The sequence below is a fragment of the Ahaetulla prasina genome, chromosome 3, assembly GCF_028640845.1.
Source record: "Ahaetulla prasina isolate Xishuangbanna chromosome 3, ASM2864084v1, whole genome shotgun sequence".
NCBI lineage: Eukaryota > Metazoa > Chordata > Lepidosauria > Squamata > Colubridae > Ahaetulla > Ahaetulla prasina.
In genome coordinates this window covers 175,715,965-175,743,618 of record NC_080541.1, presented here as the reverse complement: position 1 = coordinate 175,743,618, position 27,654 = coordinate 175,715,965, and the positions used below count along the sequence as shown (strand labels likewise).

The 27,654-nt window shown below is 37.4% G+C and overlaps 1 protein-coding gene across 1 annotated transcript; it reads right to left on the bottom strand.

The window, feature by feature from the left end:
• Positions 1-1,929: 1,929 nt before the first annotated feature.
• Positions 1,930-27,654, bottom strand: AKR1A1 (aldo-keto reductase family 1 member A1). Its single transcript, XM_058178560.1, has 9 exons — positions 27,535-27,654; positions 20,432-20,527; positions 18,703-18,822; positions 16,159-16,310; positions 15,563-15,758; positions 9,841-10,040; positions 8,229-8,301; positions 4,983-5,069; positions 1,930-2,101 (listed from the first exon to the last, which is right to left on the bottom strand). The coding sequence occupies exons 2-9, from the start codon at positions 20,519-20,521 to the stop codon at positions 2,036-2,038; spliced, it is 984 nt and encodes a 327-aa protein (XP_058034543.1). The 5' UTR covers positions 20,522-20,527; positions 27,535-27,654; the 3' UTR covers positions 1,930-2,035.

Below are 27,654 nucleotides of genomic sequence, written 5' to 3'. Positions count from 1 at the left end.
GTATGCATCTAGGATTAGAACTTTAATTCTGCTTTCCAGTGTTCTATTACATGTTCACCATGGCAGCCATTTTGTGACATGTAAAATCAAACATGCCCACATATCCAGAGAGTTACAGATCTCTAGTTTGGAAGATGATCCTATTATGTAATAAAAGTAATTTAGCTAAATGTAAACTGAGTTGGCAAATTATTTTAATTCAGCACTAAAGGCAGCAGCAATGCCATGCATCCTGTACTCTTCTAGTCTGTGCTACAAAACATGTATTGGGATAAAGTCATGAAATTTGTGGTCACAATCTTTATATAACTATTAGAAATTATGGCAGGTGATCCAAAATTTAAATTTAGGTATATGTAAAGTATATTTAAAACAGATCCAGGAAACTACAGACCTATCAGTCTGACCTCAATACCGGGGAAGATTCTGGAAAAGATAATCAAGCAACGAATCACCGAACACCTAGAAGCAAACAAAGTAATAACCAAAAGCCAACATGGGTTTGTCAAAAACAGATCATGCCAGACTAATCTTATCGCATTCTTTGACAAAATGACAAAATTAGTAGACCAGAGGAATGCTGTTGATATAATTTACTTGGACTTCAGTAAAGCATTTGATAAAGTAGACCATAACCTACTACTAGATAAAGTAGAAAAATGTGGGTTAGACAGCACCACCACCAGATGGATTCGTAACTGGCTGACCAACCGCACTCAACGTGTAGTCCTCAACGGAACTACATCCACATGGAGGGAAGTATGCAGTGGAGTACCCCAAGGCTCTGTTTTAGGCCCAGTACTCTTCAACATCTTCATCAATGACTTGGACGAGGGGATAGATGGGGAACTCATCAAATTTGCAGATGACACCAAGCTGGCAGGAATAGCCAACACTCCAGAAGATAGGCTCAAGTTACAGAAAGATCTTGACAGACTTGAACATTGGGCGCTATCTAACAAAATGAAATTCAACAGTGAAAAAGTAAGGTTCTACATTTAGGCCAAAAACAAAATGCACCAGTACCGTATATGTGGTACCTTGCTCAATAGTAGTACCTGTGAGAGGGATCTTGGAGTCCTAGTGGATAACCATTTAGATATGAGCCAGCAGTGTGCAGCAGCTGTTAAAAAAGCCAACACAGTTCTGGGCTGCATAAACAGAGGATAGAATCAAGATCACGTGAAGTGTTAGTACCACTTTATAATGCCTTGGTAAGGCCACACTTGGAATATTGCATCCAGTTTTGGTCGCCATGATGTAAAAAGATGTTGAGACTCTAGAAAGAGTGCAGAGAAGAGCAACAAAGATGATTAGGGACTGGAGGATAAAACATATGAAGAACGGTTGCAGGAACTGGGTATGTCTAGTTTAACAAAGAAGGACTAGGGGAGACATGATAGCTGTGTTCCAATATCTCAGGGGCTGCCACAAAGAAGAGGGAGTCGGGCTGTTCTCCAAAGCACCTGAGGGTAGAACAAGAAGCAATGGGTGGAAACTGATCAAAGAAAGAAGCAACTTAGAACTAAGGAGAAATTTCCTGACAGTTAGAACAATTAATAAGTGGAACGACTTGCCTTCAGAAGTTGTGAATGCTCCAACACTGGAAATTTTTAAGAAAATGTTGGATAACCATCTGACTGAGATGGTGTAGGGTTTCCTGCCTGGGCAGGGGGTTGGACTAGAAGGCCTCCAAGGTCCCTTCCAACTCTGATGTTATGTTATGTTATGTTATGTTATATACTTCTTGCATTTAATACCCTTTGCATCCTATTAGATTTCAAGCAAATATTTTGGTCCAGATGTTTAAAAAAAGATGCAGAAGCATGTAAATTAAGATCTTATAAAAAATTTCAGGTTGTACAATTTATATTGTTAAACAGTTATTTCTCTAAAACCATTGTTAACTCTTCAGAATTAAATGCAATCTCATAGATATAAAACTTTATTTGGGTATGTTTTTTTTTAATCTAGTAACTGATGGCAGCAGCTGTCCTGAATGGAAATACATTTTTCATCTTAGTAGCTTTGTGAATTAATATGGTTCATTGAAGGGATATAGGGGGTGTCCAGCATCCCTTGCTATCATTTTGTCCCCCACCTGCAAAAGATAAAGAAAACTGTTAGTTAAAAGGAAGCACAATTGTTTCTACTATTTCAAAGTGAATATAGCACTATCTGAAATTTGACTTTATTTAATAACAAAATAATTTTTACTTCTCTGAAAAAATTGATACTTCTGTATCAATTGCAACCTATAATCAGCATGATACTACATTAGGTATGCAAAGATAGCAAATGAATCACTACACTAACTACGCCTTAGGCATCTGAAGCAGCACAGCTTCCAACTTGTTTTTTTTTTTAATATATAGTAAGAAATCAGAGAATACAAACAAAAACCTGGTGAGAAATGTACACATTTTAAATATTTACATTTGCTGTATCAGATTTATCAATGTATAGTTTTGAAAAGAACACTTTAAAAGAAACATGTTTGAAAATATCTACCCCAATAGTAATACTTAAGAGAATGGGAAGGAGACATGGCACTTTTACAGATGACCTTAACTAACATTTAGGATTTTGAAAAGTCTTTTAGTCAAATGTTAACCATCGTGATCCTTTGCCATAACCAAACAACCATGCAAATTTGATCTCCATGGGAGATGTTCTGTACATCAATTTGCCTTTCATAACTCTCAGAATCTGAATATTGGCAAGTTAGAGAAAGATGATGTGTCCTCCTGGTGCAAGGTTCTTCTCATGAGAGATGGAAGGAAGGCTGATCTTATTCTTCCTCAGTGAGCCTCTGTTGAAAGTATCTCACCAGTACTCACATTCATAAGTGTTCTATGCACATGAGTGAATGCAGGTAGTCCTTGACTTACCACAGTTCATTTAGTGATCGTTCAAAGTTACAACGGCACTGAACACAGTGACTTATGACCATTTTTCACATGTATGACTTTTGCAGCATCTCCATAGTTACATGATTTATATTCAGATGCTTGACAACTGACTCACATTTATGACGGTTACAGTGTTGTGGCATGATGTGATTGATCACCTTTTGCAACCTTCTGATGAGTAAAGTCAATGGGGAAACCAGATTCACTTAACAACCGACTTACTAATTTAACAACAGTGTTTCAGTGAACAAATGTGGCAAGAAAAGTCGTAAAATGAGGGAAAACTCACAACAAATTTCTTGCTTAGCAGCATAAATTTTGAGCTCAATTGTGGTCGTAAGTTAAGGACTACCTATATATGCATTGGCCTTATTGATTATTAATATCCAAATGGGGCAAAGGCATGTGCCTTATACAGTTTCCTAAATAAAAATAAAAATAATATTAATAAATATGACTAAAACGATTCCGAAGCAGGCAATCAGAAGTGTAATTGCTTAGTGTTTTAAGTTTGTGTTGGTCTTAAATGAAAAATTCTGACTCCTGGCAATGCTTGAGAGATTTAATGGTCAAGATTCTATGTTTTTATATCAGGTCCTTAATCCACATGCTTACAGGGATAAGAACAAGAGCCATCTTCCTCTTTTCTAGAGGTTGGCAAGGCATGGGTATCTGGTGTACTTTTCATGGACTGATTAAAAATCTGTTTCATCCATGAAATAAACATTATTTGAAAAATAAAAATGCAGCTTTCAAGCTATGGCTGATTCTTAATAATGATCATTATCCTAAGGACAAATTCTCATTACTTTTTAAAATATTGATACACATCGTTCTCTTAGGCCATTTATAAAAATCCATGAACTGATTAATATCACCAAGAATTTCCAAGAACAGATTGCTCCATCAAGTAACTTATAAAGAACAGGAGGAAGAATTAAATAAACTATTGCAGTATGCAACTGAGATGACAGATAAGGTAATGAACATCGTTTTATGTAATATAGCTGAAAGTTACTGAATGGCAAAGTAATACTATATATAACAATGCAAGAAAAAAAATTAAGACATAAAGATATTCAGACATTTAGACATGTTTTCTTTAAAAAAAATCAGCAAGCCCAGCAGCCAAGGTTGATCTTCAACCATTTGCTAGTAGAGTGTGTCTCAACTTTAGCAACTTTAAGATATGTGGACTTCAACTCCTAGAATTCCCCAGTCAGCATGCAGACTAGCATTTCTCTAGCCTGCAGCCATCAAGCTGTCTGGGCAATTCTGGGAAGTCCACATATACGAAAACTGTTCAAGGTTCAGAAATACTGTAAATGTGAACAGTCATCATCATCATTCTCTATATTACCATTATCATTTTATCTACACTATATTACATGTCTTAATCATTATCTATATCAGGGGTCTCCAACCTTGGCAACTTTAAGACTTGTGGACTTCAACTCCCAGAGTTCCTCAGCCAGCCAAGCTCTAGGAGTTGAAGTCCACAAGTCTTAAAGTTGCCAAGGTTGGAGACCCCTGATCTATATTATCTACAGTATATTAATATGACCAGAGCAGCAAAGGTAAGGGTTATATCTAAACTTATATTATTCTCAAAAATATATTCTGAAGTTTTCTTAATATTGTTTCTTGTTAGTTTTATTTTAAAACATGATTTCATTCCTTTAATCCTACTTTTCTCAAACGGTCTTAGGTTTATAAAATTGTGAGGGTTTTGAAAAGGAACTTTTGTAACTGTATAGTTTTGTTCTATACCTCACAAGCTGCTATAGGGCACTCAGATTTTTACTTTGGAGAACTAAACATGGAAACATTGTTAATGGATGTTATGGACTTATTTGTACTTTAATCCATTTCTTAACTGCAACTTTTAATTTAAAGCATTAACAAATATAACATTTAAACATGTATTTGTTGACAGAACAGGATGGAGAAGTTTTTGAAGGGCTAGGAGACTAAATACACTCAGTGCGTGTTTTACAAATTTCAGTTTCATTTTATTTAGTTATCTATCTATTTATTTATTTATTTTGTATGAACAGAAACAACATTTACCGTGAGCATTGGCACAATATATCGCCAGTTTTTATTCAGGCTCTCAACAGAATTCATCTCTTCAACGGTCAGGCTGAAGTCAAGCACCTAAAACATATGAATATATTTACTGTTAATTCAGGCTATGATTTTCACTGTTACTATTTCATGAGTGGTCTTAATCACTTAAAAATTCTGCTTGTAGAATACATGTAAATGTGTTCTGCAAACAGGTGCAGAACATATCTAAGTAATGAGAGCTATCTACTAAGAGATGTACTTTGGCTTCAGTGCTAAAGCCAAAAGATGCTTTGAAGTGGGAATGGGTGTACACACTGCACTTCCTTAAAGATGCAGCTTCTTTAAGGTGATGCAGATAGGTGTGGTATGAATGCATCCTCCCACTCTAAAATATGTTTTGGCTGCAATCTAAAGCATTGCACATCCTAACCATCTAAAGAAAACGTAAGTTTTTTTGTAGCAAGCATGCCTAAATCTAAGTGTGAAAAAAAATCCTCATTTGTAAAGTTTCATTATTTTTAAATTGCAAAGTTATCTCCTTTATGATGACTTTCATTAGATAAGAAAAACTGCTTATAGCACTATAGTTAAATAGATACAAACTTCAGAAACTTGGCAAAACTATTAATACAGGACATCTTGCAAGGAAACTAATACTGGAGGCAACCTTAAAAAAACTCACACTAAGAATTTCTTCTAGGCGGTGCTATATACTGTACATTTGGAGTGTAGTTTACAGGAAAGTTACAATTTTATCCTCAATGAGATATACAGTGGAAAACAAGTGCCAAAAAAGCAGCAATCTCTGAACTCAGAGAAGCAAATTCCTCAGTAGGAGTTCATATTAATAAAGTTTGTTTATTCCTTGCAAAACTTTCATCACAAAAAGCAACCTCAGAACATTATATAATTTGGTGAAAACTGGTGATAGTGGACAATAGTGACTATTGTAATGAGCTGAGAAATTTGTGACCTTTCAGATATTGTGGTATTATAATCTCAGCATCTCACACTATTGTCTATAATGGCTGAATTCACTGGAACATCAGATTCATGACTCCTGCTATAGTAGCTTTATTAATATTGCAACAAGGCTGAAGAGTTACATACATGGAAGGTGTTCCATTGTATAGCTGATACAATGCTTATAGCTGAATGAGTCATAATATATTCAGGCATTCTACTATAGCTTTTGTAAAGATCCAAGTAAGTATCATGGAGACAGAAATTTTCTCAACATGCCTAATATGCCATAGTTGTTCCGACAAACTGGGTCACAACACAATAATGAAAGGATATAGTTCGTGACCATAGAAGTTTGACTTTCACTTGGGATTTCATCATCATGAATTTTTGCAAAATCAAAGTACCAGGTGATTCATCATGATAAGGTAAGGCTATGTCCTACAGAATGGGCCTCCTGAGTTAGGTTAGTGCTGCCTAACTTACAGCCACCTTCCTTGGTTGACAAGATGCCAAAGTGACTATTACTGTTTTATTCCCCTGGATTAACTGTTCAGCTCATTTTTCCCATAACCTACCAAATTTAACTGACTAGAAAATGCAGGAGCAGTTTTCTTTGGTGGGTTAAGCAAAAAGGATATTTTTCAGAAACAAGAAACAAACTCAGCAATAATTCTTTGGAAAGAAAAACAGTGATGTTAATTCTGCTTTCCATTATTGCAAAAAGAGTAACTTTCCAATCATCTACAGATGTAATATAGGGATGTGGTGGCTCAGGGGCGAGGACGTTGAGCTTGTCGATCGAAAGGTCGGCAGCTCAGTGGTTCGAATCCCTAGTGCTGCCGTGTAATGGGGTGAGCTCTCGTTACTTGTCCCAGCTTCTGCCAACCTAGCAGTTTCGAAAGCACGTAAAAATGCAAGTAGAAAAAATAGGGACCACTTTTGGTGGGAAGGTAACAGCGTTCCGTGCGCCTTTGGCGTTGAGTCATGCCGGCCACATGACCACGGAGACGTCTTCGGACAGCGCTGGCTCTTCGGCTTTGAAACGGAGATGAGCACCGCCCCCTAGAGTCGGCAATGACTAGCACGTATGTGCGAGGGGAACCTTTACCTTTACCTTTACAGATGTAATACCTCTCCAAGTAATATGGAGAAATAACATAAAAAGATAAACAAGCAAAAATGTGCATATTATTCTGAGCACTTCAAGAGTATGCAAATAGTAGCATTAATTGTAACACTTTCTGGATAGCATACATCTATTATTTAATGATTTCTAAATAAGAGGGCTGATAGAGAAGGGATTTACATTTATCTGAATTTTTTCTAAAGCTTTTGAAAAATATCAAAGAGGTTATAACAACTTCAAAAGGAAATTGCAACATTAAAATAATGTTTGAAGTGCAGTTTAAAGCAATTGAGTAATATTTCCACACAGAAATGTTGGATTCTACTGGACCTATCAAGATCAAAAGGGAAAAGGTTTTCTTTAAAGTCTGGGAGACAGAAGCTTACAAATGAACATTAATTAAATATATTGAATGCACAAACTAGAAACACCAGATATATTAAACCAGTATAGTGTAGCAGGTAAAAAAGTATAGTCTCATAAACAAGCCTAGAATCTGTGGTAGTAAAATTCAATAGTAAATTAGTTGATCAGCTGGAGCTTCAAACAAACCAGAATGTGCATGTGTGCCTTCACTGGCTCTAGTAAAATGATACCAGGACACATCAGTTGAGAATTATATCCTTCCTACAGAGGTAGTCCTCAGTTACTTACTGCATTGGGAACAGCAACTCTATCACTAAGTGACATGGTAGCAAAATAAAACACGAGTGACCACATCTTATAATATCAGTTCTGGCTGGAGTTATTACAGAAATCACTCATTAAACATAAACTTTGTGACAATGACTTGGGACTTCCTACTGGCTTTTCCATTGACTTTGCTTATTGGAAGCCAGCTGTGAAGGTCACAAATTGAGATCACATGACCATGGGATGCTGTGACTGTCATACATGTGTACCAGTTGCCAAGCACTTAAACCATGATTATGTAATTGCAGGGACACTGAGATGGCTAATGCGAGGACCCGCTGTAAATCTTTATTTTCAATCCATTGTCACTTCACATAGTTGCTGAATGAGCAATCAGTAAGCAAGGACTACCTGTACAATGTATTTCCAAGGAAAAAACACAGTTGAAGCTTCAGTACTGCTGACCAAAGCTGCCTACAGTAATGGCTTCGTCTCACAAGTCAGTCAGACGTCCCACTTACCTGAAGATTTTGGAGTATGCGTGCAGGGGTAACACTCTTGGGAATAACAACTACTTTACGCTGAACTTGCCATCTGTCACAGAATTAAACAACAAGCTGTGATTTTCTCATTCAGGATAAACAAAATCCAAAGTGTTCTATTCTGACAGGGGAAATAATATTTTCTCTACAAGGCTACAAAACTTTGGGCTCAAAGTTAAAAATAATGCCACTGTAACATAGAATATAGAATACTAATCAGAGTTCTTTGAATTGAACTTCAAAGTGTATTCCTAGAATCCGAAGTTTTTTTTGAAAAAACTAAGCTGCTACCTTGTTTTTGCTAATTTGATTAAAATGTTTGTAAAGCACCTTCTGTTGCAAATCTCCATTTTAAATTACAAAGTTGTTTTCAATGGAAGAATAAAAACATTAATACTGTATAATAAAAATAATACTGCATTATTAACAAAATATAATAATGTTTAGTTACATTGCAAAAAATTAACATTCTTTTTCCCCTTTCTTATTTATTTATATTCCTCCTTTATTATTTTTATGAATAACTTCAGGGTGGCAAACATGTCTAATGCTCATACAAAATAACTATTCATATTCTTGCTTTCATCCAATCTTTATGATTCTAATATTAATACACGTTTATATTAAAATATGTTTTCATTATTTAATTGCTCAGTGTTTACCAATCACAATATTGTTTAAACTTGCCTATTCTAATTTCTCCTTATGCCACCATTATAAAAAAATGAAAGAAAAAAGAGGATTTTTTTCTTTCTTCTTTCCCTTCTTTTTCCTATCCACCTTCAATCCATCATCTCTTGTCCGCATCTATACTTTAATTCTTATTCTTGGCTTCCATATTCTTCTCTTAAACCTTTACCTTTGTCTGTATCTGTGTCTATATCCTGCCTAGCCAATCTAAGTGTTTCTCTCATCCCTACTCTTTCCCACTGTTTAGCTTTAAAGTTATCAGCCCTAACCCCTGTCATGTCTAATACTCCTTCCTCCTATTTTTTCCACAACAACAACAACCCTGTGAGGTGAGTTGGGTTGAAAGAGAGTGAGTGGTCCAAGGTCACCTACTTGGCTTTTCATGTCTAAGGTGAGACTAGAACTCACAGTCTCCTGGTTTCTAGGCTACCAGCGTAATCATTAAACCAGCTTCATTTCTCACTTAGGGAATTTTTTATTCTAAAAAACTTTGCATTATAAAAGTCTCAGATTCAATCCCTGACATCTCTTTATCGGTGCTTATTTGAAAACTGGAATGCCTCTGCAACTCTTCAGAATGGCCTAGGGCTAGGCAAATCAATGGCCTCACTTGGTATTGGAATTATATTTCTACACTCTGTCCTTTCAAGAGGATACTAAATTCACTTCGTCACCACAATCACTGCAATATTTCAGCACTTACACAACCAAAATTCAAGTGTTTACAAAATCGGGAGTGGTCGAAATCCTTTTGCCATCACATCATAACATTGTAACACCAATTTGTACTGTACGGTGTTTAGCTAAATATATTAATAAGGAATATAAAGAGTTTTAGGTCTAGCTCTCTGCACTCTCAGATCTTTAATGTTGATCTCCCAAAAGGCTAATTTATTAATACCTGAGAAGAATCTGAGCAGGAGATTTGTTGTATTTTTCTGCCAGTTTCTTTATCCCAGGTTCGTCCAGCAATACTGGCTCATCTGGGTGCTTCCACATCCGGTCAGGTGAACCAAGAGGACTGTAAGCAGTTACCACCAGCCCTCGCTGATGGCAATGAGCTATTAGTTCTCTCTGGGCTAGGTAAGGATGACATTCCACCTATTAAAAGCAATGTACAATAGTGAGCAGACTAGTGGCAAAAAAACCTAATATCACTTTGCTGAAAGAGTAGCTTTTAGAGTAATCAGTTCCAATCATTGAAAATTTAGGGGAAATTAAGTCAACCATAAACTGAAGGTTGGTGGCAAACATGCAGCTAACATTTTGGCACATTGTATTGAGCTAGAGTCTATACTATATATTTTTGTCTAGCTTAGATGAATATTCTATGACAGGTGAACTATATAAACAGAAATAAGATCACTAAACCAGTTTCAACCTATATCTTCTTTTGAAGAAAATTCTCCTAATTTTAATGTTAGAAAATGTAATGGCAAAGTGTAGAAATGGCTGCGGTAGAAATTGTGTGTGGCTTGTAAGTTGTGCTACATTAACTAGAAGCAAAATAACTTCACCAAATGTATTATTTTCATTTTGCTGATTGCATTTTCCCCCTTCCGGTACCACAATTAAATCCATATCCTGGTCCATAAGGGTATCAGAATAATACAGGCTGTGAAACAAAAAAGATCACAGGAAAAAACATGAAGATCCTTCTTCTTTCTATACCTTCTTTCACTATAGCTGGAGTTGGACATCTTTGACCCTGCTAATACCCAGTCAGCTTCATCAATGGTCAGGGATCAAAGGACCTGCATTCGGCAAGATCTGAAGGTTCACAAATCCCCCATTCCTGTTTTACTGGATTTTAAATTATTTCTGAAAAACTAAATGGTTCCATTGTTAATAAAAACACACTTTTGGCTCTCCAGCGGCTCAAATGAAAACAAAGGAGCTAACTTGAGTGATGGGATTCCGTCGTCTACATATGCTATAAGGTAGAACATACTGTCTCTGCCTCTACACTTTTAATACAAAGATACATACTCAAATTACTTTGCAGGAGGGAGAAAGGTGCCCCTTTGCTGTAACTTGGAAATGAGACAAGAACATTTAAAAACAAGGAACACTTTTTAATGCTTTGATCCCTCTTTCAGATTGGTTTTAACTTAAATTTACAGTGAGGAGGATATATGCTAATGGATGGAGAGAGAAAAAAACCTGGAAAGCAGGACATGGAAAACTGGCAAAGCAGAATAAGAAATAGGGATGAGACAGCAGAAGTAGGGCGAGTGCTAGCTGCCTTGGTCACTAATCCTGCAAGCTACCAATAGTGGGTTGCTACCGGTTCTCCCCAGTTCGCAAGAACCTGTAGTAAACATTTTGAGTAGTTCGGAGAACCGGTATTAAAAATTCTGCCTGGCCCTGCACCCAATCTATTGCTGCCTCCCGACTCCCAGCTGATCAGCTAGAAGGAAAAAATCAAGATTCACTTGTCGAAGAAGAGGGGGAAAAACAAAACAAGACACCGTCCCTTTAAATTGAGAAGCCAAGAAGCCTCCCAACTGATCAGCCCGCTTCTCAGCCAGGAGATCGCTTGGCAAAGAAGAAGGGAGGGGGGAAATGCTGTCGTTTTAAATTGACAGAGCTGGAAGCTCCTTTCTGGGTCAGCTGAACAACAAATTGGATAAGTGGAGGAATTCTTATATGGTTCAATGTTTTTGAAGTTTTGGGGTTTGTGCAACATGGGCTTTGTGTTTTTAAAAAGGTTTGGGTGATTTCCATTGTGAAGTATCCTGTCTTGAATGAGTTTTCTGCCTGCTTGTAAATGGAACCAAACTTCCGGTTTCCACTTTCTACTGATCTCTAAGCACCCGTAGCTGTTTTCTGCTTACAAAGTTTCCTTTATGCAGCTGGCAGGAATGTGGAATTCCAGGCAGGTTCCTTGCTAGCAACTTGATTATTCCTTAATTATCTGGGATATTTTATTTGGGAAATGAAGAGGGGGGAGTTTGATTCCTTCCCAGAACAGATTAGTGGGGTGGGGAGGAAATGGGGATTTTGAAGTAACCTTCCCCTGGAGTGGGGAATGAATGGGGATTTTAGGCTTGCTGTCAAACATCAGCCATAATACTAATGATTGTTTTGAACAATATACAGGTTGTATTAAATGAATGGTTATTTTATATGTGAAATTATGACTGAAACCTATATAGGTTCACACTGTCAGGAAGTTTGTCCTTAGTTTTAGGTTGCTTCTCTCTTTGTTGAGTTTCCACCCATTGCTTCTTGTTTTGCCTTCTGGTGCTTTGGAAAATACTTCCCCCCCCCGCTTCTTTCTAGCAGCTCCTTAAAAGACTGTTGCCTATCACACTCTTGGGCAAAGCATGTGAGCCATTTCCTCCTTTCAGTGGTCCATGAAAGTGCATCTATAGCAGACGTCTCTAACCTTGGCCACTTTAAGACTTTAAGACAGCAAAGCTGGCTGAGGAATTCTGAGAGTTGAAGTCCATAAGTCTTAAAGTGGCCAAGTTTGGAGACCCCTGATCTATAGTATGTAGATAATAAAGTTGAAAAAAGGTGAACAACATTTTTGCAGAACTATAGATACGTTGAGGCTGGGTGTGACAAGGAATGGCTGGGAGGGGAGGGGCCAAGTGAGGTACCCCTTGACATGAGAGACATTGAATTGGCCACGCCTACCCAGTCACATGACCATCAAGCCACACCCACTGTCATATGACCATCAAGCCACACCCACAAAATAAGCCATGCCCACAGAACCAGTAGTAAAAAAATTTAGAACCCACTTCTGCAAGCTACGGGCAGGAGTGAGGCCTTGGCCAAGTGAGAATCACAGAGCAGGTACACAATGTAGTTGTGAATGAAAGAACATTAACATGTGACATTAGATATGTCTGCTTGCTGCCAACAACAGGAACAGATACAGAGAAAATGATGCACTGTGTAAATGACACTAATTTAGCTAATTTCTCAGTCCATTTTCCTGGAGTGGAATTAAGGCTGAGGACTGACCGACCCATTAATTTCCTGTAATATACAGCTGGCTCTGGAGTGGTCCAATCTTCTTGATAGGATACAAGAGAATAGATACTCCGTATGCAGGAAAGAAAGCAGCAAGATAGGACGTGGCAGCAGACTCTATGCTTTACTGTGAGTTGAAGATCATGTGAGGAAGCGCAGAACATGAAGAGAAGGAATTGGTAACAACAATGGAGAAAGGAGAACTGGGGCTAGAGAATTGGAGATTGTGGCCTAAATATTTGATGGATTGTGGAATGTTGCAAAAAAGACTGAGTGGGCAGAAACAGTAATGTTAACTAACCGATTGATGTTGGTGGAAAAGATGGATAAGGTTCACTTGAAGAAAGAAAGGCCAGTGATAAATGGCAACTTTCTGCATCATCAAGGCTCCATGGAAAAAGAAGTGGTTTCTTCACTGCCATTTCTGGAGGGACCCAAATAGCTGAGAGATGGTATGCTGAAAGAGTAGAAAACTTAATTGTATGTATGGGAAATCAGGACTGGCACTGGGACATGGCAAGAGCAAGTGGAATGGAGGACCAACTTCGAAAGGAGGAAAAGGAAGCTTACAGCATGAGGGAGCACTCTTTTTTCTAGAGGACAGCTAGGAAGAGTAGAGTGGGAAAAAAACCTAAGGGTGGAACTGGAATGGAAGGTTATATTGATTTCAATGGGGATGGGGATGAGTGGGAGACGGAGTAGTGGAAGAAGGGAGGGATAGCTGGAGGGCGCCCATGGCCCATTCTATTAAGGTAGCTATATTCTAAGTGGCAGAACGATTGCTCAGAAATACAAACAGGGTGGTAACTGTATTGAAAGGTTGAGGATGCCCTGTATTAGGAGAAGAGACAGGAGAGGACAGAATGGGAAAGGATCAAAATACTGATGGGGGCATAGGGCATAGTGAAGACAGGCTGTTACAGAGAAAAGTAAATTGGATATTTGATACCAATCCCCATTTCTGTCCCCCAGCTCCAACTAAGAACCTGTATTCTGAACTGCTAGAGAACTTGGCCTCCAGTTGATTCTTTTCAATGCCAGTTTTATTTGGAGTAAGAGCATGTCCCTACATGGCCTTGGGATGGAGGAGGCAGCAGACCTGCATGGACATGTACCTTTAAAACTGGATTAGGTGAGAATGAAGGATTGCTTCTGTCTAAGATCTGCCTGGTCAGGTTTCAGGAGCTATACCAGCTTTGATACCAAGGCTGGGAAAGAGGAGAGGCAATAACATTCAATGAGAGGGTGATGTAAACAGATGCACTCTTGTACTAATCACTACATCTAAAGTCTGTATATAAAACTGGGTATCAAGGACAAGCAGGGGAACTGTTAATGTAGTATCATCCCTGCTAGCCAGCATGCTGCCTTCCAGAACTGCTTAAGATTGCCTACCTGGTGGTAGACTCTCTCAGACAATTTCAACTTATTGGAAGTATGTTATAGGACAACTTAGAAATTTAGAGTTGCATGTGTTTATATTTATGACCACCATGAAACCATGGTTTGCCCCAACTTACCACAATCTCTACTCAGACTGGAGCCACACATTAGATTGGCTTTTACCTCAGATCAACTCAAAGACATTAATACCAATCCTTTATAATGGTCAGATCACTTTCTGATACCCTCAATGGCCACTAACAACCCTCTAGGGAGGAAAGACTTTGTATATAATATACAAATGTATGAAGACTATTGCTCAACACATTGTAAGCTGCCCTGAGTCTTCGGAGAAGGGCGGGATATAAATTCAAATAAAAAAAAAAGACGCATTAAAGGGTTGGCCCGAGGTCACTTATGAGTCTGCTTGGATTCAAGGAACAACATGGGGAGTTTCTCATCAGTCTACTCAGGAGTGTTTAATTGAGACTCTTATTTGAATTCAGAAACACAGAACTGAGGAAGATACTTGACAGAATGCCTGAACATTCTCTCCCTATGCATTGATCTGGGGGAGGTGGGGGGAGTCCTCTTTGGTTTAGAGAGATGCTTCAGAAGGTAGTACAGGAGACACCTCCAGCAATGGCGGTGAAAAATAAAAAGGGAAGGTGACTGAACATAGGATGCAGAAAGGGTGATAAAGCTTCAATATTTGTCCAGTTAGTCTATTGGCAGAATGCCATCCAGCTACCTTATTTAATGTGACCTAAATCATTGTTGGATTCTCCGGTAGGCCACTATGACCACTTTACTAGATATTTTGCAGACAAAATCATTCTTATCTGTTCAGATGAAATGCTTATACAGTCTTGTGAGGTGACAAAGGTAACATTTTGCAAAGTCATCTGGGACTTTTTTCAAGCCTGTGACAGCTGAGGACAGGAACAAAGTCCTCTCTTGGATGAACTTCACCACCTCTGTTTAGATCCATACTCTTCCTGACTAGTACATATGACCAGAGGGGATAACAAGTTGGATACAGGAGTGGTGAATTAGTCCTTGAGAGGGGTGGTGGTGCTGGCAGCTTTGAAAGAGGACGGTGTGGTACACACCTTCTCCTTAAGAAGCTATTTCTTGACCCAGGTAGGTTGACATGCCTCTCAAAAAAATCACAACTTGTTTCTTTTACACTGTATTTCCTTTAATTATAATCTTATTATCAATCACATCCTCTTTTCCTTCTTCTATCTTACCTGTAGAACTGCTGGCTTGACAGAAGCTATGCTGAGAACATCATCAATCTGTCGACTATTGAAATTTGAAAGTCCAATAGCTTTCACCAAGCCTTTTTCCACCAATTTTTCCATAGCCTTCCATGTATCTTTGTAGTCAATATAATCATAACGCATTGTACCATCAGGATTCTTGGGGAAGAGATTATTTCCTCGCCTATTATAAAAAATAGATAGCAAATCCATTGGAAACACCATTAAGAACAAATATATTTAAAATAATTAATTATCTATTTATTAGTTACATTTTTATAGCATTATGAACTATACAAATTAATGGTAACCCTCCAGAATGAACACGCAAACCAAAATACTTTCAGGAGTCATATGTAATTTTTCTTAGACTGCTTTCAGCACTATGCTGAACAAGTAACAGAACATCAACACTGCGATAGGATTTGGATCATATGTAACTTCCACAATGTTCATTTCCCACCCACCCCTTTTTTAAAAAGGAGTAAATTTCCACCTCTAGCTGGTCTCCTGTCCTGTGCCCCAGGTTTAATTAAATAACAAATTGGGATTTAATCTCTTAATTTTCTCTTATTAAAACGCACTCGAAAGCGTGTGGCCAGTGCATAAGGTAGAGGTCCAGGTAATCCAGCTTTAGATCTTGCAGAGTCTTCCTTAAAGCTGGCTCCACATCTTCTGGGTGGTGTTTGGTGTTCCATAACTTTGATGTAACAAACAGCTCTTCTCTTTTAACAGCCTTTAAAAAGAACAACAGTGAATCATTATTGTTTCAAGAATTTCTTAATACAAATGAAGACATGTCACCAAAGAAGAGCACCAAAGAAGAGCACTAACTTACATATTGCTCAATTCAATATCTCTGTATTAATATTTCAGGTTTTATTTCTTGCTGAGGAGAAGGAAATGAATGGACGAATCTGTGTAGAATGGGAGACGCTTCACTCCAAAGTACAAATAAGTTCCAAAATTCATATGAGATTATTTAGATCTCTTTAAGTCATTCAAACAAAATCGTTTCTATGAAAAGATGCTGTGTTTCAAAGTTTTAACATACCATGTCACATTTAACATAATAATGTTTACTTTATGCCAAACATAACAAGCAAACTTTCATTCTGTCTAAATTATGTTTTACGTATTTTCTCCTTCCTTCCAATTCATACATTCACTTCCAGAGTTTTTTGTAGCAGAAACATGATCAAATTGACAATTAAATGGGATCCTGACAATAACTCTTCTTTTTTACATATTTTCATTTTTTCATTTTAAGTCCATTCCTTATTTATCTAGTCATAATCTACCTTAGTGTTCCTTCCTCCAAGTTGAGTTCATCTTCTGATGATTTGAAGAATATGTCCATGTTTTCATGCTGCCAATACTAAAATGCTTTGCCCCTACCTTCTAAGATGTTTTTTCTGGCCCAACCTACAACTCAGCTTTTTCCCACACATCTCCCATTCAATCAGGAACCAGGTTCAACACTGCTTAATTTCCAAGCTCAGAAAAGCTACCATCTGCTAAAACTATTTATCTCTCCATCCTGATTTTAAATATTTTTTTCCTCACTGTGAATCATGCTTACTCAAAACAACCACGTATAAAACTGTTCCCACTGTGCAATGATTTTTATATTTCCATTATTAAGAATTAGTCATTGGGGCATGAGAAAAGCTTTACATCTGATCAAGCATTTTTTATGATGGGGGCACAACATAATATTTTACAAGCTTTTATGTGAACTAGAGATTACACATTATTTTTTAAAAAAAATTAAAATGAAAGGTAATAAGAAAAATAGTCTTCTTATTTTGCAAGCGTTTCGCTATTTAATTAAAAAGATATTTTGATGCAAATTGACATGTTTAAAGAAATTGTGGGCACCGCACGACCATTGGGCATTATTTAATTTTGTCAGAAACATTCAGCATACAAATATGACAAATATATAAATATATTTTGCCACCTTCTCATTTGTACGCTACATGCATTTCATCTATAGAGATATCAAAATATAATACTTTGTAGAAAATTGTTGGTATCTTGTGGTTTGTTGGTACCGTAAAAAATAATACAGGCAGTCTTCGAGTTATGACTGCAGTTGGGACCAGAATTTCAATTGCTAAACAATCCGTTTGCATTGCTTAGCAACAGCAATACCAGTACAGGTAGCCCTCAAATTACAACAGTTCACTTAATGGCCATTTGAAGTTACAACAGTACTGAAAAAGTGACTTATGACCATTTTTCACACTTTTGACCATTGCAGCAACCCCATGATCATGTGATTTACATTTCCATGCTTGACAACTCATATTTATGATGGTTCCAGTCTCCCGGGGTCACTGATATGATCCCCTTTTCCAACCTTTTGACAAGCAAAGTCAATGGGGAAAACCTGATTTACTTAACAACCGTGTTACCAATTTAATAACTGCAGTGATTCATTTAACTGTGGCAAGAAAAGTCATAAAATGAGGCAAAACTCACTTAACAAATTTCTTACACAGCAACATCAATTTTGGGCTCAATTGTGGTCATAAATTGAGGACTACCTGTAGTCCCAGTTGCCGTTGTTAACGAAATTCCACAGGCATTAGGTGAGGCAACTTCCTGTTGGCTTCCTACAATTAGAGGGGTTGATACAGGTTGAGGGATACCTGTATGCAGATTATATAAGATGCATGTCCAAAGCAGAAAACATAACTACATAACATAACATAAACTTCTTCAGTTCATGATCTATTTCTGATTCATTCTGAATTCTAAGATTGGTCACTGATTAATAGATCTTTTTGTGCCATCTGTATTATGAATACAATCCTGGCCTTCACTTTCTGCTCACTATCTAATAAAACTTCATTTCCATAAACAACTAACTGTAGCTTTTCTTATAAAAGTGTTTCTTGTGAAAACCTCAGGAGGGGCAGGACGTTAAATAAACAGAACCAGGAGGAATTTACAACACAGAATCACAGCAGAACATTTCTTTTGATGGTCACATTATGGTACATAAAGAGATGTAATTACAATTGTTCAGTAAGTAGAAGCAATATGAAATAGACATGGCTTTGCATGGCTGGTCTTTCTGCCTTTCCTTAATAGGAACCCAGAGAAATTCTTTATTTTACCTTGTCAGCCCCAACAGTCTCCTGGAGAGCTTCACCTATTTCTGCTTCGTTGCTATAAGCTGTAGCACAGTCAATGTGGCGATAGCCCACACTAAGGGCATACTTTACAGCTTCTTTTACCTAGAACAGAAAAATGAAAAGAACAGTGGATTAGAATGCAAGGAAGCATATTCCAATTCCATTTGACCAAAAAGGCTACTCTAATTTAATAAGTAACAATAAGACAGATAAAAGAGTTGTTTGAGATATGTTGTATGGGGTGGGGCATTTACATATACTCAGAAGAAAAACAAAAGAATTACAGAAGAGGAAAAAAACCTGTAACTCTTACTGTATTCTCAGGAGAATTGGTGCATTCCTTGGAGATTATTATATTATATAAACATTTTAAATTGGCTTTACAGTATTAAAAAAATATTGGGCAATATGAATCCATATGGAGGTTTACTTTGGGTTTTTTTTAATCTGAGGTGTATTAATATGCATAGAGATGGAGCTACTGGTATTATTCTTATACTGCATACAGTAGAACATCTGGTCACGAACACTTCTGACTACGACCAAATCGGGTTCTGACCAAAAAATTAAGAATATTTTTTTTCACAGCTCATTTTCCCTTCTACATCATTTTTTTTGTAAGCACCAAATTTCCAAAATTTGGTCATGACCAAATCGATTTGCAACCAAAGTTATGGAACAAATTATGGTCATGACTAAAGGTTATACTGTACATAAATGTTTTTTTCTCAGTTCTTTTATTTTTATTTAATTTTTTCCCTTACATGTTATTAATTTCTAAGATTCTAACCCCAGCCACTTTTGAAGATGCAACTTTTGGCTGCAGCTATTTGAAATGAATCTGAGGATTAGAAAATAGATGGTAGTGGATCACCTGAAGCCTCCAAGGCTACTATTTTTACCCCTGATTTGGAAGTATGGGAACATAGCCACTAAAGTAAATTGGCAATATTATATACATATCTTGCAGATTGAAACTGAATGCCATTATAAGTACACGGATAAGTACACTATAAGTACAGTCTAGTACACGGATGTCAAACTCGCTGCGTCATATTGCCGTCATGTGATGTTTCATGACATTTTTCCCATTTGCAGAACTGGGGTGGGCGTGGCCTGAGCATGACGTATCCAGCCCACAGGCTGCCAGTTTGACACCCCTGCTTTAGAGATTTAAAACAGGGGTCTCCAACCTTGGCAAAGCTGGCTGGGGCATTCTGGGAGTTGAAGTCCACCAGGCTTAAAGTTGCCAAGGTTGGAGACCCCTGATTTAAAATATTTGCCCAGCTTTTCAGAAGTCTAACACTAAATAGAACCCAGGGTATCTTCTTCATAATTTCATCAGGAGATTCCATTCTCTTTTATGAAAATTGAGTATTTTGTAGGAATTTATAAAGTTTCTCCCCTTGAAAAATATTGTGACTCTATGTTTTAATCAATAGGGACATTACCTGGATTTTTTTTTCTTTTGATAACCACTAGTCAAGCCTAAATTTTAGAGTAAATGTAACAGAACTTATGATTTATGCTGATGGCAAAATGGGCTAGGAAGGATGGAAATGCAGAATATAATGTGATCATGGAAGAAACCTAATTCTTTCACCCAACCTTTTAATTAACAGATAATGAAAACATACCTTTCTATCAACACAGAATTTAAGCTCTTAAATACTCCAACTAACTTCCCTCAACTTAATAATGAATGACTTACTTGTCCAGCATCACTCTTCCAAGTACCTAATCCAACAAAAGGCATTCTTTGTCCAGTATGAAGCAAAGCATAGTTGCATTCAGACGGCATCTTTATCTAAACAAAATGTAATAATAGTTTATATTATAATTGTTTAACTGCACAAAACAGAAAACCTGTAAATTGGACTGCATTTGTGATGTTGATAATGCCATTCAATTTAAAAAAATAATAATTGGATGAAGTGTTATATTACATCAACATTTTAGTTAATATTCAGTGTATTCATTTTATACTCTATCAAGGGCAACAATTTTAAAAGAACTACAGAAAGCATAAAAATAAATAATATCTAAATAAAATGGAAAGAAACAACATATGAAATATTAAAAAATAGAAGAATAGCCTACTAAAACAACTAACCTAACAGCTTCAGTGCCTACATCCGTGATGGCAAACCTATGGCACACATGCCAGAGCTAGCACGCAGCGCCCTCTCTGTCAGCATGCGAGCCATCACCCCAGTTCAGCTCCCCCACGCATGCACAGGCGCCTCCCATCAGCCAGCTGGTCTTCAGGTCTCTGCCGTGCATGTGCAGGGGTGTGCATGTGGAGGGCTGCGCACACATGCATGGGGTGCAGGACACATGCGGGGGATTGCGCACGTATGCGTGGGGGCAGGGCGCATGTGTGGGGTGCGCATTGCACTTTGGGGGTTCAGACACGCACGTGCTCATTTGCACACATGCACGCTTTAGGCACTCAGTCCAGAAAAGGTTAGCCATCATTGGCCTACAGGAACAAAGATACCTTGTTCTCAGAAACAAGGCCAAGAGAACAATAAATGCAAAAATGTCTTTTGTATAACTCAGGAAATTATGTTGCGACAGGTTGTTTATATTAATTTCAATGTGAATGAATTTTTGTCTATATGCACGCAGACACTTTTTATTATTTAGAACCACATTTTATTACTTTTTTAAGCCTACAAAGAGGAAAAAATATTTTCAACCTGAAAATATTTCAATATTTTACACTTTTGTCTTGCCTTGCCATTTTCACAGCACAGTAGTGAACATTAAACATTTGTTCCCTGACTAACCAGTGAATGAGCATTGCAGTGCTTATTAAGTGATTGTGTATTGAGAGATTCCTGAGTTTTCAAATCACCAAATACAAAAATTGTGTTGCTTTGTTTGGTTTTTGAGCTATGCACAAAAATGGCCAAATATAATGTGTTTGCTTTGAATAGGGATATTTTGTTACAAATTAAGAATTTAAGATTTTTTTTGTGCATGCTTCTAGATTCCAGGTAATTTGTAGAAGGGCAGTCTATAGATTAATTCTTGGTGCGAGTTCCTACTTTGTGAATTATTCTTGGCAAAACAAAAGATTATGGTTAAAAGTAGGGTGCTGTAATACTACTCCACAACCAGTTATTCTTCTAGGAACAAACTCTGAAAATTCTGAGAGTGCAACATAAAGTTTGACTCTAGAAATTATTCTTGAAGTGATTTTATTGGAACCTGGAATAAAAGGCTCTTATTTAACCCTGCTTTTACTTCCCTCATCCTTTCTCGAAATCATTTCCTTATATCTAACTTTAAATTATATAAATTCCATGGGTAAAAGATCTGTGAACCCTTTTTTTCCTAAATTACCAAAAATATGGAAGTGCTACAGAAATAATTCATCAGTCTTCAAAACAGAACATCTTAGAGCAGGACTCTGCAAACTTGGCTCTTTTAAGACTTGTGGACTTCAACTCCCAGAGTTCTCCCAGGGAACTCTGAGTGTTGAAGTCCACAAGTCTTAAAAGAGCCAAGTTTGCAGCCCCCTGTCTTAGAGTATTTCTCCAATTCAAATATGAGGGAACAAGTATGAGTACTGCTAAATGTCTCTCTGTGAGGAAGCAAACAATTACAAGCATCTGTTTTCATTCCAGTCTAGTAAAGTGCATATAAGACCTGAATTCTGAGAGACCCCAAACATCTGCTTCAAAGAAATTCTATGAAACCCTCCAATTGGGTAATGTAGATAAAAGCAACACTATCAAAATACGTTTTTAACGCTGCTTGCCATTGGATGGAATGCCTGAGAAACCACATATATATTTTACACTAATAAAATACATAGATCCACACATGTTAGATTATAATAAGAAAAAGCAAGCTCAACTTTCTAAATTGCATCAGGTAACTGAACATTTTTTAAAAAAAAAAGATATTTTGGAGATTCTAACCCGTAGAGAAATATGGAAGAGTCCTGAAAAAAATATATGTCAACCATTGATAAAATATAAGTTTAGCCTGGGAAAACAGAACTTTTTAAAAAAAAAAAAACAACACTCTCAAGATTTCCCCACTTTTGATTATCTTTGATATAAGGAGGATGGAAGGAAAAACATTATTCCACTTCTAAGATTATTTTGTCTGTCTTTTTGTCTCTATAGGGTTCTAGTATTTTAGAATTTCTTTCGATAGATATGGTCTGCCTTGAAGGGCAGACAAACCTATAAAGGCGCCTTGGATTCCCAAACGGTTTTATCAGCCCCTACTTCAAAGCTATCAATGATAGTAATCACTTTCTAATTATTATATTCATGCTATGAAAATATTCATCTGCTAATCAAATTGCTGTTATGGAAAATGACATCACATGCTGTGTATTTTCTTAGAGAGTTGACAATTATTATAAATTATCAGAACAAAGGACATTTATGAAACTTCCATAAATCTAGTCTAAGAATGGAAGTACTGGGCCTGTACAGCTCAGCTTTGTTAAGGAGAAAGAGAAAAGGAAAGGAAGAATTGGGCACAAGAGGTTAAGTACATTGTCCTAAAGAGTTAGCTGCTATTCTCCTCTACCTTGAAATCTAATTTTAAGATAATATGTTTATACAGTATGTACTTTAGTTAGGAAATCTGCGCAGGAACTACAGACAGGTCTGTACATGCAGTTTGCCACTTACATGACTGTATTAGTCATTTTCTGAAAATAGGGAAGCCTATCAACCAACAATCTCATATGTGATAAGAGTAATAGTGAAATCCCAATTTTATAGCAAACATTATAGAATGCCAGATGTTCATTCACAAATTCTGTCCATTTCCACATCTTAAATTGTATATAAGATTATTTAACTCTTCTGCATAGCTGCTAACATGAGTAAATATTTATGATAATTTTGAATTAATAAGCATCAAAAAAGGCTTCCTTTAAGTTTAAATAATGCCTTATAGAACTACTAGATGACCTAAGAACTTTTTCCCAGGCGAGAAATTAATGCATTAAATTTGATTAAAACTTTCCGTTTTATATCAGTGCACCAGGTGTTACTTCTCACTGACAGAATATTATTCACGAAAAAACATTTTATATGCAAAGTAACTGCTAGCTTCAAGTCTTAATGCTCTTATTATTTCTTTGATGTGAAGATACAACACTACAATAGGAATGGCCCTCATCATTGGATTTTAGAACTCCTCAGGTGTTGTGTAGAAGCCTTTTTTGCTTCTACACACACTTAAAGACCTACATATATTTTTGCTCCATAAGATGCACTTTTTTGTCTCCCAAAAGTTGGTGGAAATTATGGAGCGAATACTGATGAAGCCCCACCCACCCACCGGCCCACATCCTTTGACTGTTTTTGGCCTCCGGGTGTCCCGTTTTCAGCCTCCGCGGGATGCGAGGAGGCCAAAAACTGAAGAGTGCGGAGGCTAAAAACAGGGCATTTGGCAGCCAAAAATGGAATGCGCGGAGGCCGAAAGCAGGAGTGCGTCTTATGGTCAGGTGTGTCTTAAGGAGCAAAAAATACTGTATATGGAAGCAGTAAGCCTCACTAAAAGGAAACGGGGGCGAGGGGGGGGGAAGAAAACAGGCAAAAAGCCTGCAGGGACCCTGCAGAGAGGGATGGAGAGAGACACTCAGTTTCTGAGGCCTATTGTGAGGGTGAATCTGCCCAAATTTTGTTCATGTGACCGCAAGGATGCTACAGCATCCGTAACTTCAAAACTGAGTAGTAAGTAGCTTTGGGGTGAGTATGTCCATTGAAACTTCTAACAGCACTAGCTGGCTGGTCATAAATCAAGGACTACCTGCAGAACATGTTGCAGTTGTCCAATAATCATATGGTGATTAAGGAACACATCATTGTGTAAAAGGCATCCCAGGTCTAAATATGGCACATCAGCTTAAACAAAAGTGGCAACAGCTGGAGGAGGATTATAAGCTCTCCTAAACCAGAGAATTATTCCTTTGAAGGGAGAGAAGAATACCCAACCTTGTTGATGGCAAGTAACCTGGACAGGTGGATTTAATTTAATCTTGTTTTGCACTATCTAGATCTTGACAGCCTCCAGTTCAGCTGTCAAAACCTGATCTAGCATAGGTTGGTGTGGCAATGTAGAAATTGTCAGTACCGTACCATGAAACAAACCTTGCCCACTAGCTTCATATATGTTAAATACCATAGGGGGAAAAAGCTACACCCCACATGGGAGTGGTCATGGATTCAAGCAGTGTTCCCCTATGAAAATTTAGTAAAAACCCCTACTTAGGTAGGAGCGCAGTGATTGTAACATAGTGCCCCAAACTCCCATCTTGCACAGACAATCCAGTAGGGTACCATGGTTAATTTAAAATGTTACTAAGAACAAAAAGGTACATTTCCGCAAGATACTAAAGGCCATTCACCAGTCATATGATAGGATCTGATATCTGACAAGCATGGGTCCAGATAATATGTTTCTGTTGAAAACTGAACTGTGCCAAGAGTTTAAAGTCCAAAGAATTCTTCTCCTTTTCTTGCTGACAGTCTCGTTTCTTAGGCAATGGAAAAAGGAAGATGGGTAACTATCCTTTTTTTTTTACTCTTTACTGGCTTATGAAGAACATTTTGTTTCCAAGAGAAACATCCTGCAGTGATCTAAAAAGTTGTTGTTTTACAAGCTTAATCATAAGAGGAAATTATGTTTCAAGAACTCCCAACTATGCAATATCCTCAGTTTTTTGGAAGATCAGCTGTAGAATTTTTCCATAGAGCTATTTATTTTCTTTGGCATCACTGTTCTTCTGTTTGGTTGTATGTGTGTGTGTGTGTGTGTGTGTGTGTGTGTGTGTATTGTTGCTGGTTTTAAAATATTTTAATGATTTTAAGGTTCCCAAAGTCATTGGAAGTTGGGTGCTATTTAAATAATAAATTATGTTCTCAATGAAATACTACTTATATATCGAGTCCATTGGAGTTGGGTAGATAATACACAATTAGAATGGAATTTAAATACCAGTAATCTTTCTACTTCTATAATTAAATTTCTAATAATCTATTTGATACAGCAAATAAGGAAAGCTAATTTAGACTGCAAACTGTACAAACATTCAAAGATATGAAGAGCCCATTTCCTTTTTTATACTCTCTCAAACTACATATAAAACTATGTGTTTGCCATCTTCAAAGACACAGCTACTGATGCATGCATTTTAGTCAGGATCCTTTTCATTTTTAGACAAAACAAAAGGCAGCAATACTGAAGGGGAAACAAACCAAAGCTGAAGGCCTAACTGTAACACACTATGTTTGATCACATATCCACCACATAATATATTCTAATATCTTCAAGCAAGAACAATTGTTTCGCTGCTACTATTAAAATTAGATTGTACTACTTTTAAAAAAAATTAAACAGAACCCCCAGTTCTCACTTGAGGCAGAAATGGCCAAGTTCAAATTTTCCTGCTCTGGACATACTATGCAAAGATTTAGCTCTCTAGAGAAGACTTTGATGCTCAGAAAGGTGAAAGAAAATAGAAGAGGATGACCTGTAATAAGGTAGATAGACACAATTACACTAGTGATAGGTGTATCATTGGAAGACCAATTTAGGGGCAGATTGTCATGGGAAAAGTCTACCTATATGATAGCTAAGAGCTAGTATGGTATCAACTTGATGGCGCAGCCACAGATACTTCTGCAGTCTCAACTTCTACAATTGCAGTCTACAACTCTCTCTCTCTCTCTGCGTGTGTGTGTGTAGGTTGCACATACTGAAATTCTATACAGCTGTTATAAAAGCAGCTTCTGATGTTACTTTTGTACAAGGAAATGTTTGTGCATACATCAGCATAGAGACAAACTATGAAGGGAGAATAATAAATCTTGATTGTGATCAGTATTAAATATATTCAGGGGTTGTTGTTTTTATGTTCCTGGGAACAAAGTCATTAGCTTATCATAACTGCTTGTCCTGGTCCAGCCAGAAATGTGAAATAGTCTCAGAAATAAATCCTATCACTTAAATAGTGTCCAAGAAAATATCGATAGGACTCAGCCCTTCATCCTTCCAAGGTCGGTAAAATGAGGACCTAGATTGATGGGGGCAATATGCTGACTCTGTAAACTGCTTAGAGAGGGCTGTAAAGCACTGTGAAGCGGTATACAAGGCTAAGCGCTGTTGCTATCTTACCCACTTTAGGAAAGGAAACAATAGGACAGGAATGGTAGACACGTTTGTGCTCTTATGCACGCCCCTTATAGACCTCTTAGGAATGAGGTGAGGTCAATAGTAGACAGTTTTTGGTTAAAGCTTTGGGGATTTTGAGAAGAGACCACAGAGTCAGGTAGTGTGTTCCAAGCACTAATAACTCTGTTACAGAAGTCATATTTTCTGCAGTCAAGATTGAAACGGTTAACATTGAGTTTAAATCTATTGTTTGCTCTTGTATTGTTATGATTGAAGCTGAAGTAGTCTTCAACAGGAAGGACATTGCAATAGATGATTCTATGAGTTAAACACAGGTCTTTTTACTTGGAAAAAGTAAATTTTCCACTAAGGCATACGACTAAACCTGCAGTTTGAAATACATAAAGTCACGCATTGTGATTAATTTTCTAATATTCTCTTACTCTTTCCACGCTGTATTTAATTCTTTTCCCTTTATCTGGATTGGAGGTTCCCCGCCAATACTTTAACACTGAGAAAAGGAGAGCGAGTGAAAGAGCCTACCATACCTCGCCAGTTCAGCCACACGTTTCACCCCACCCCCTGACTCTGCACAAATCGGCCTGACGTAAATCAAGACAACGGAGATTAGTTTCGGGAAAGTCACACGAGCTCACTCACCGCGCACCAGTTCGAGATCTCTAGTCTACTCCTTCGCCGGAATGCAAAAGAAAGTTAAAAAAAAAACACCTCGCTTCTGACATTAATGTTTCCGTTTCCGGGTTTAAAATTTAACCGAGC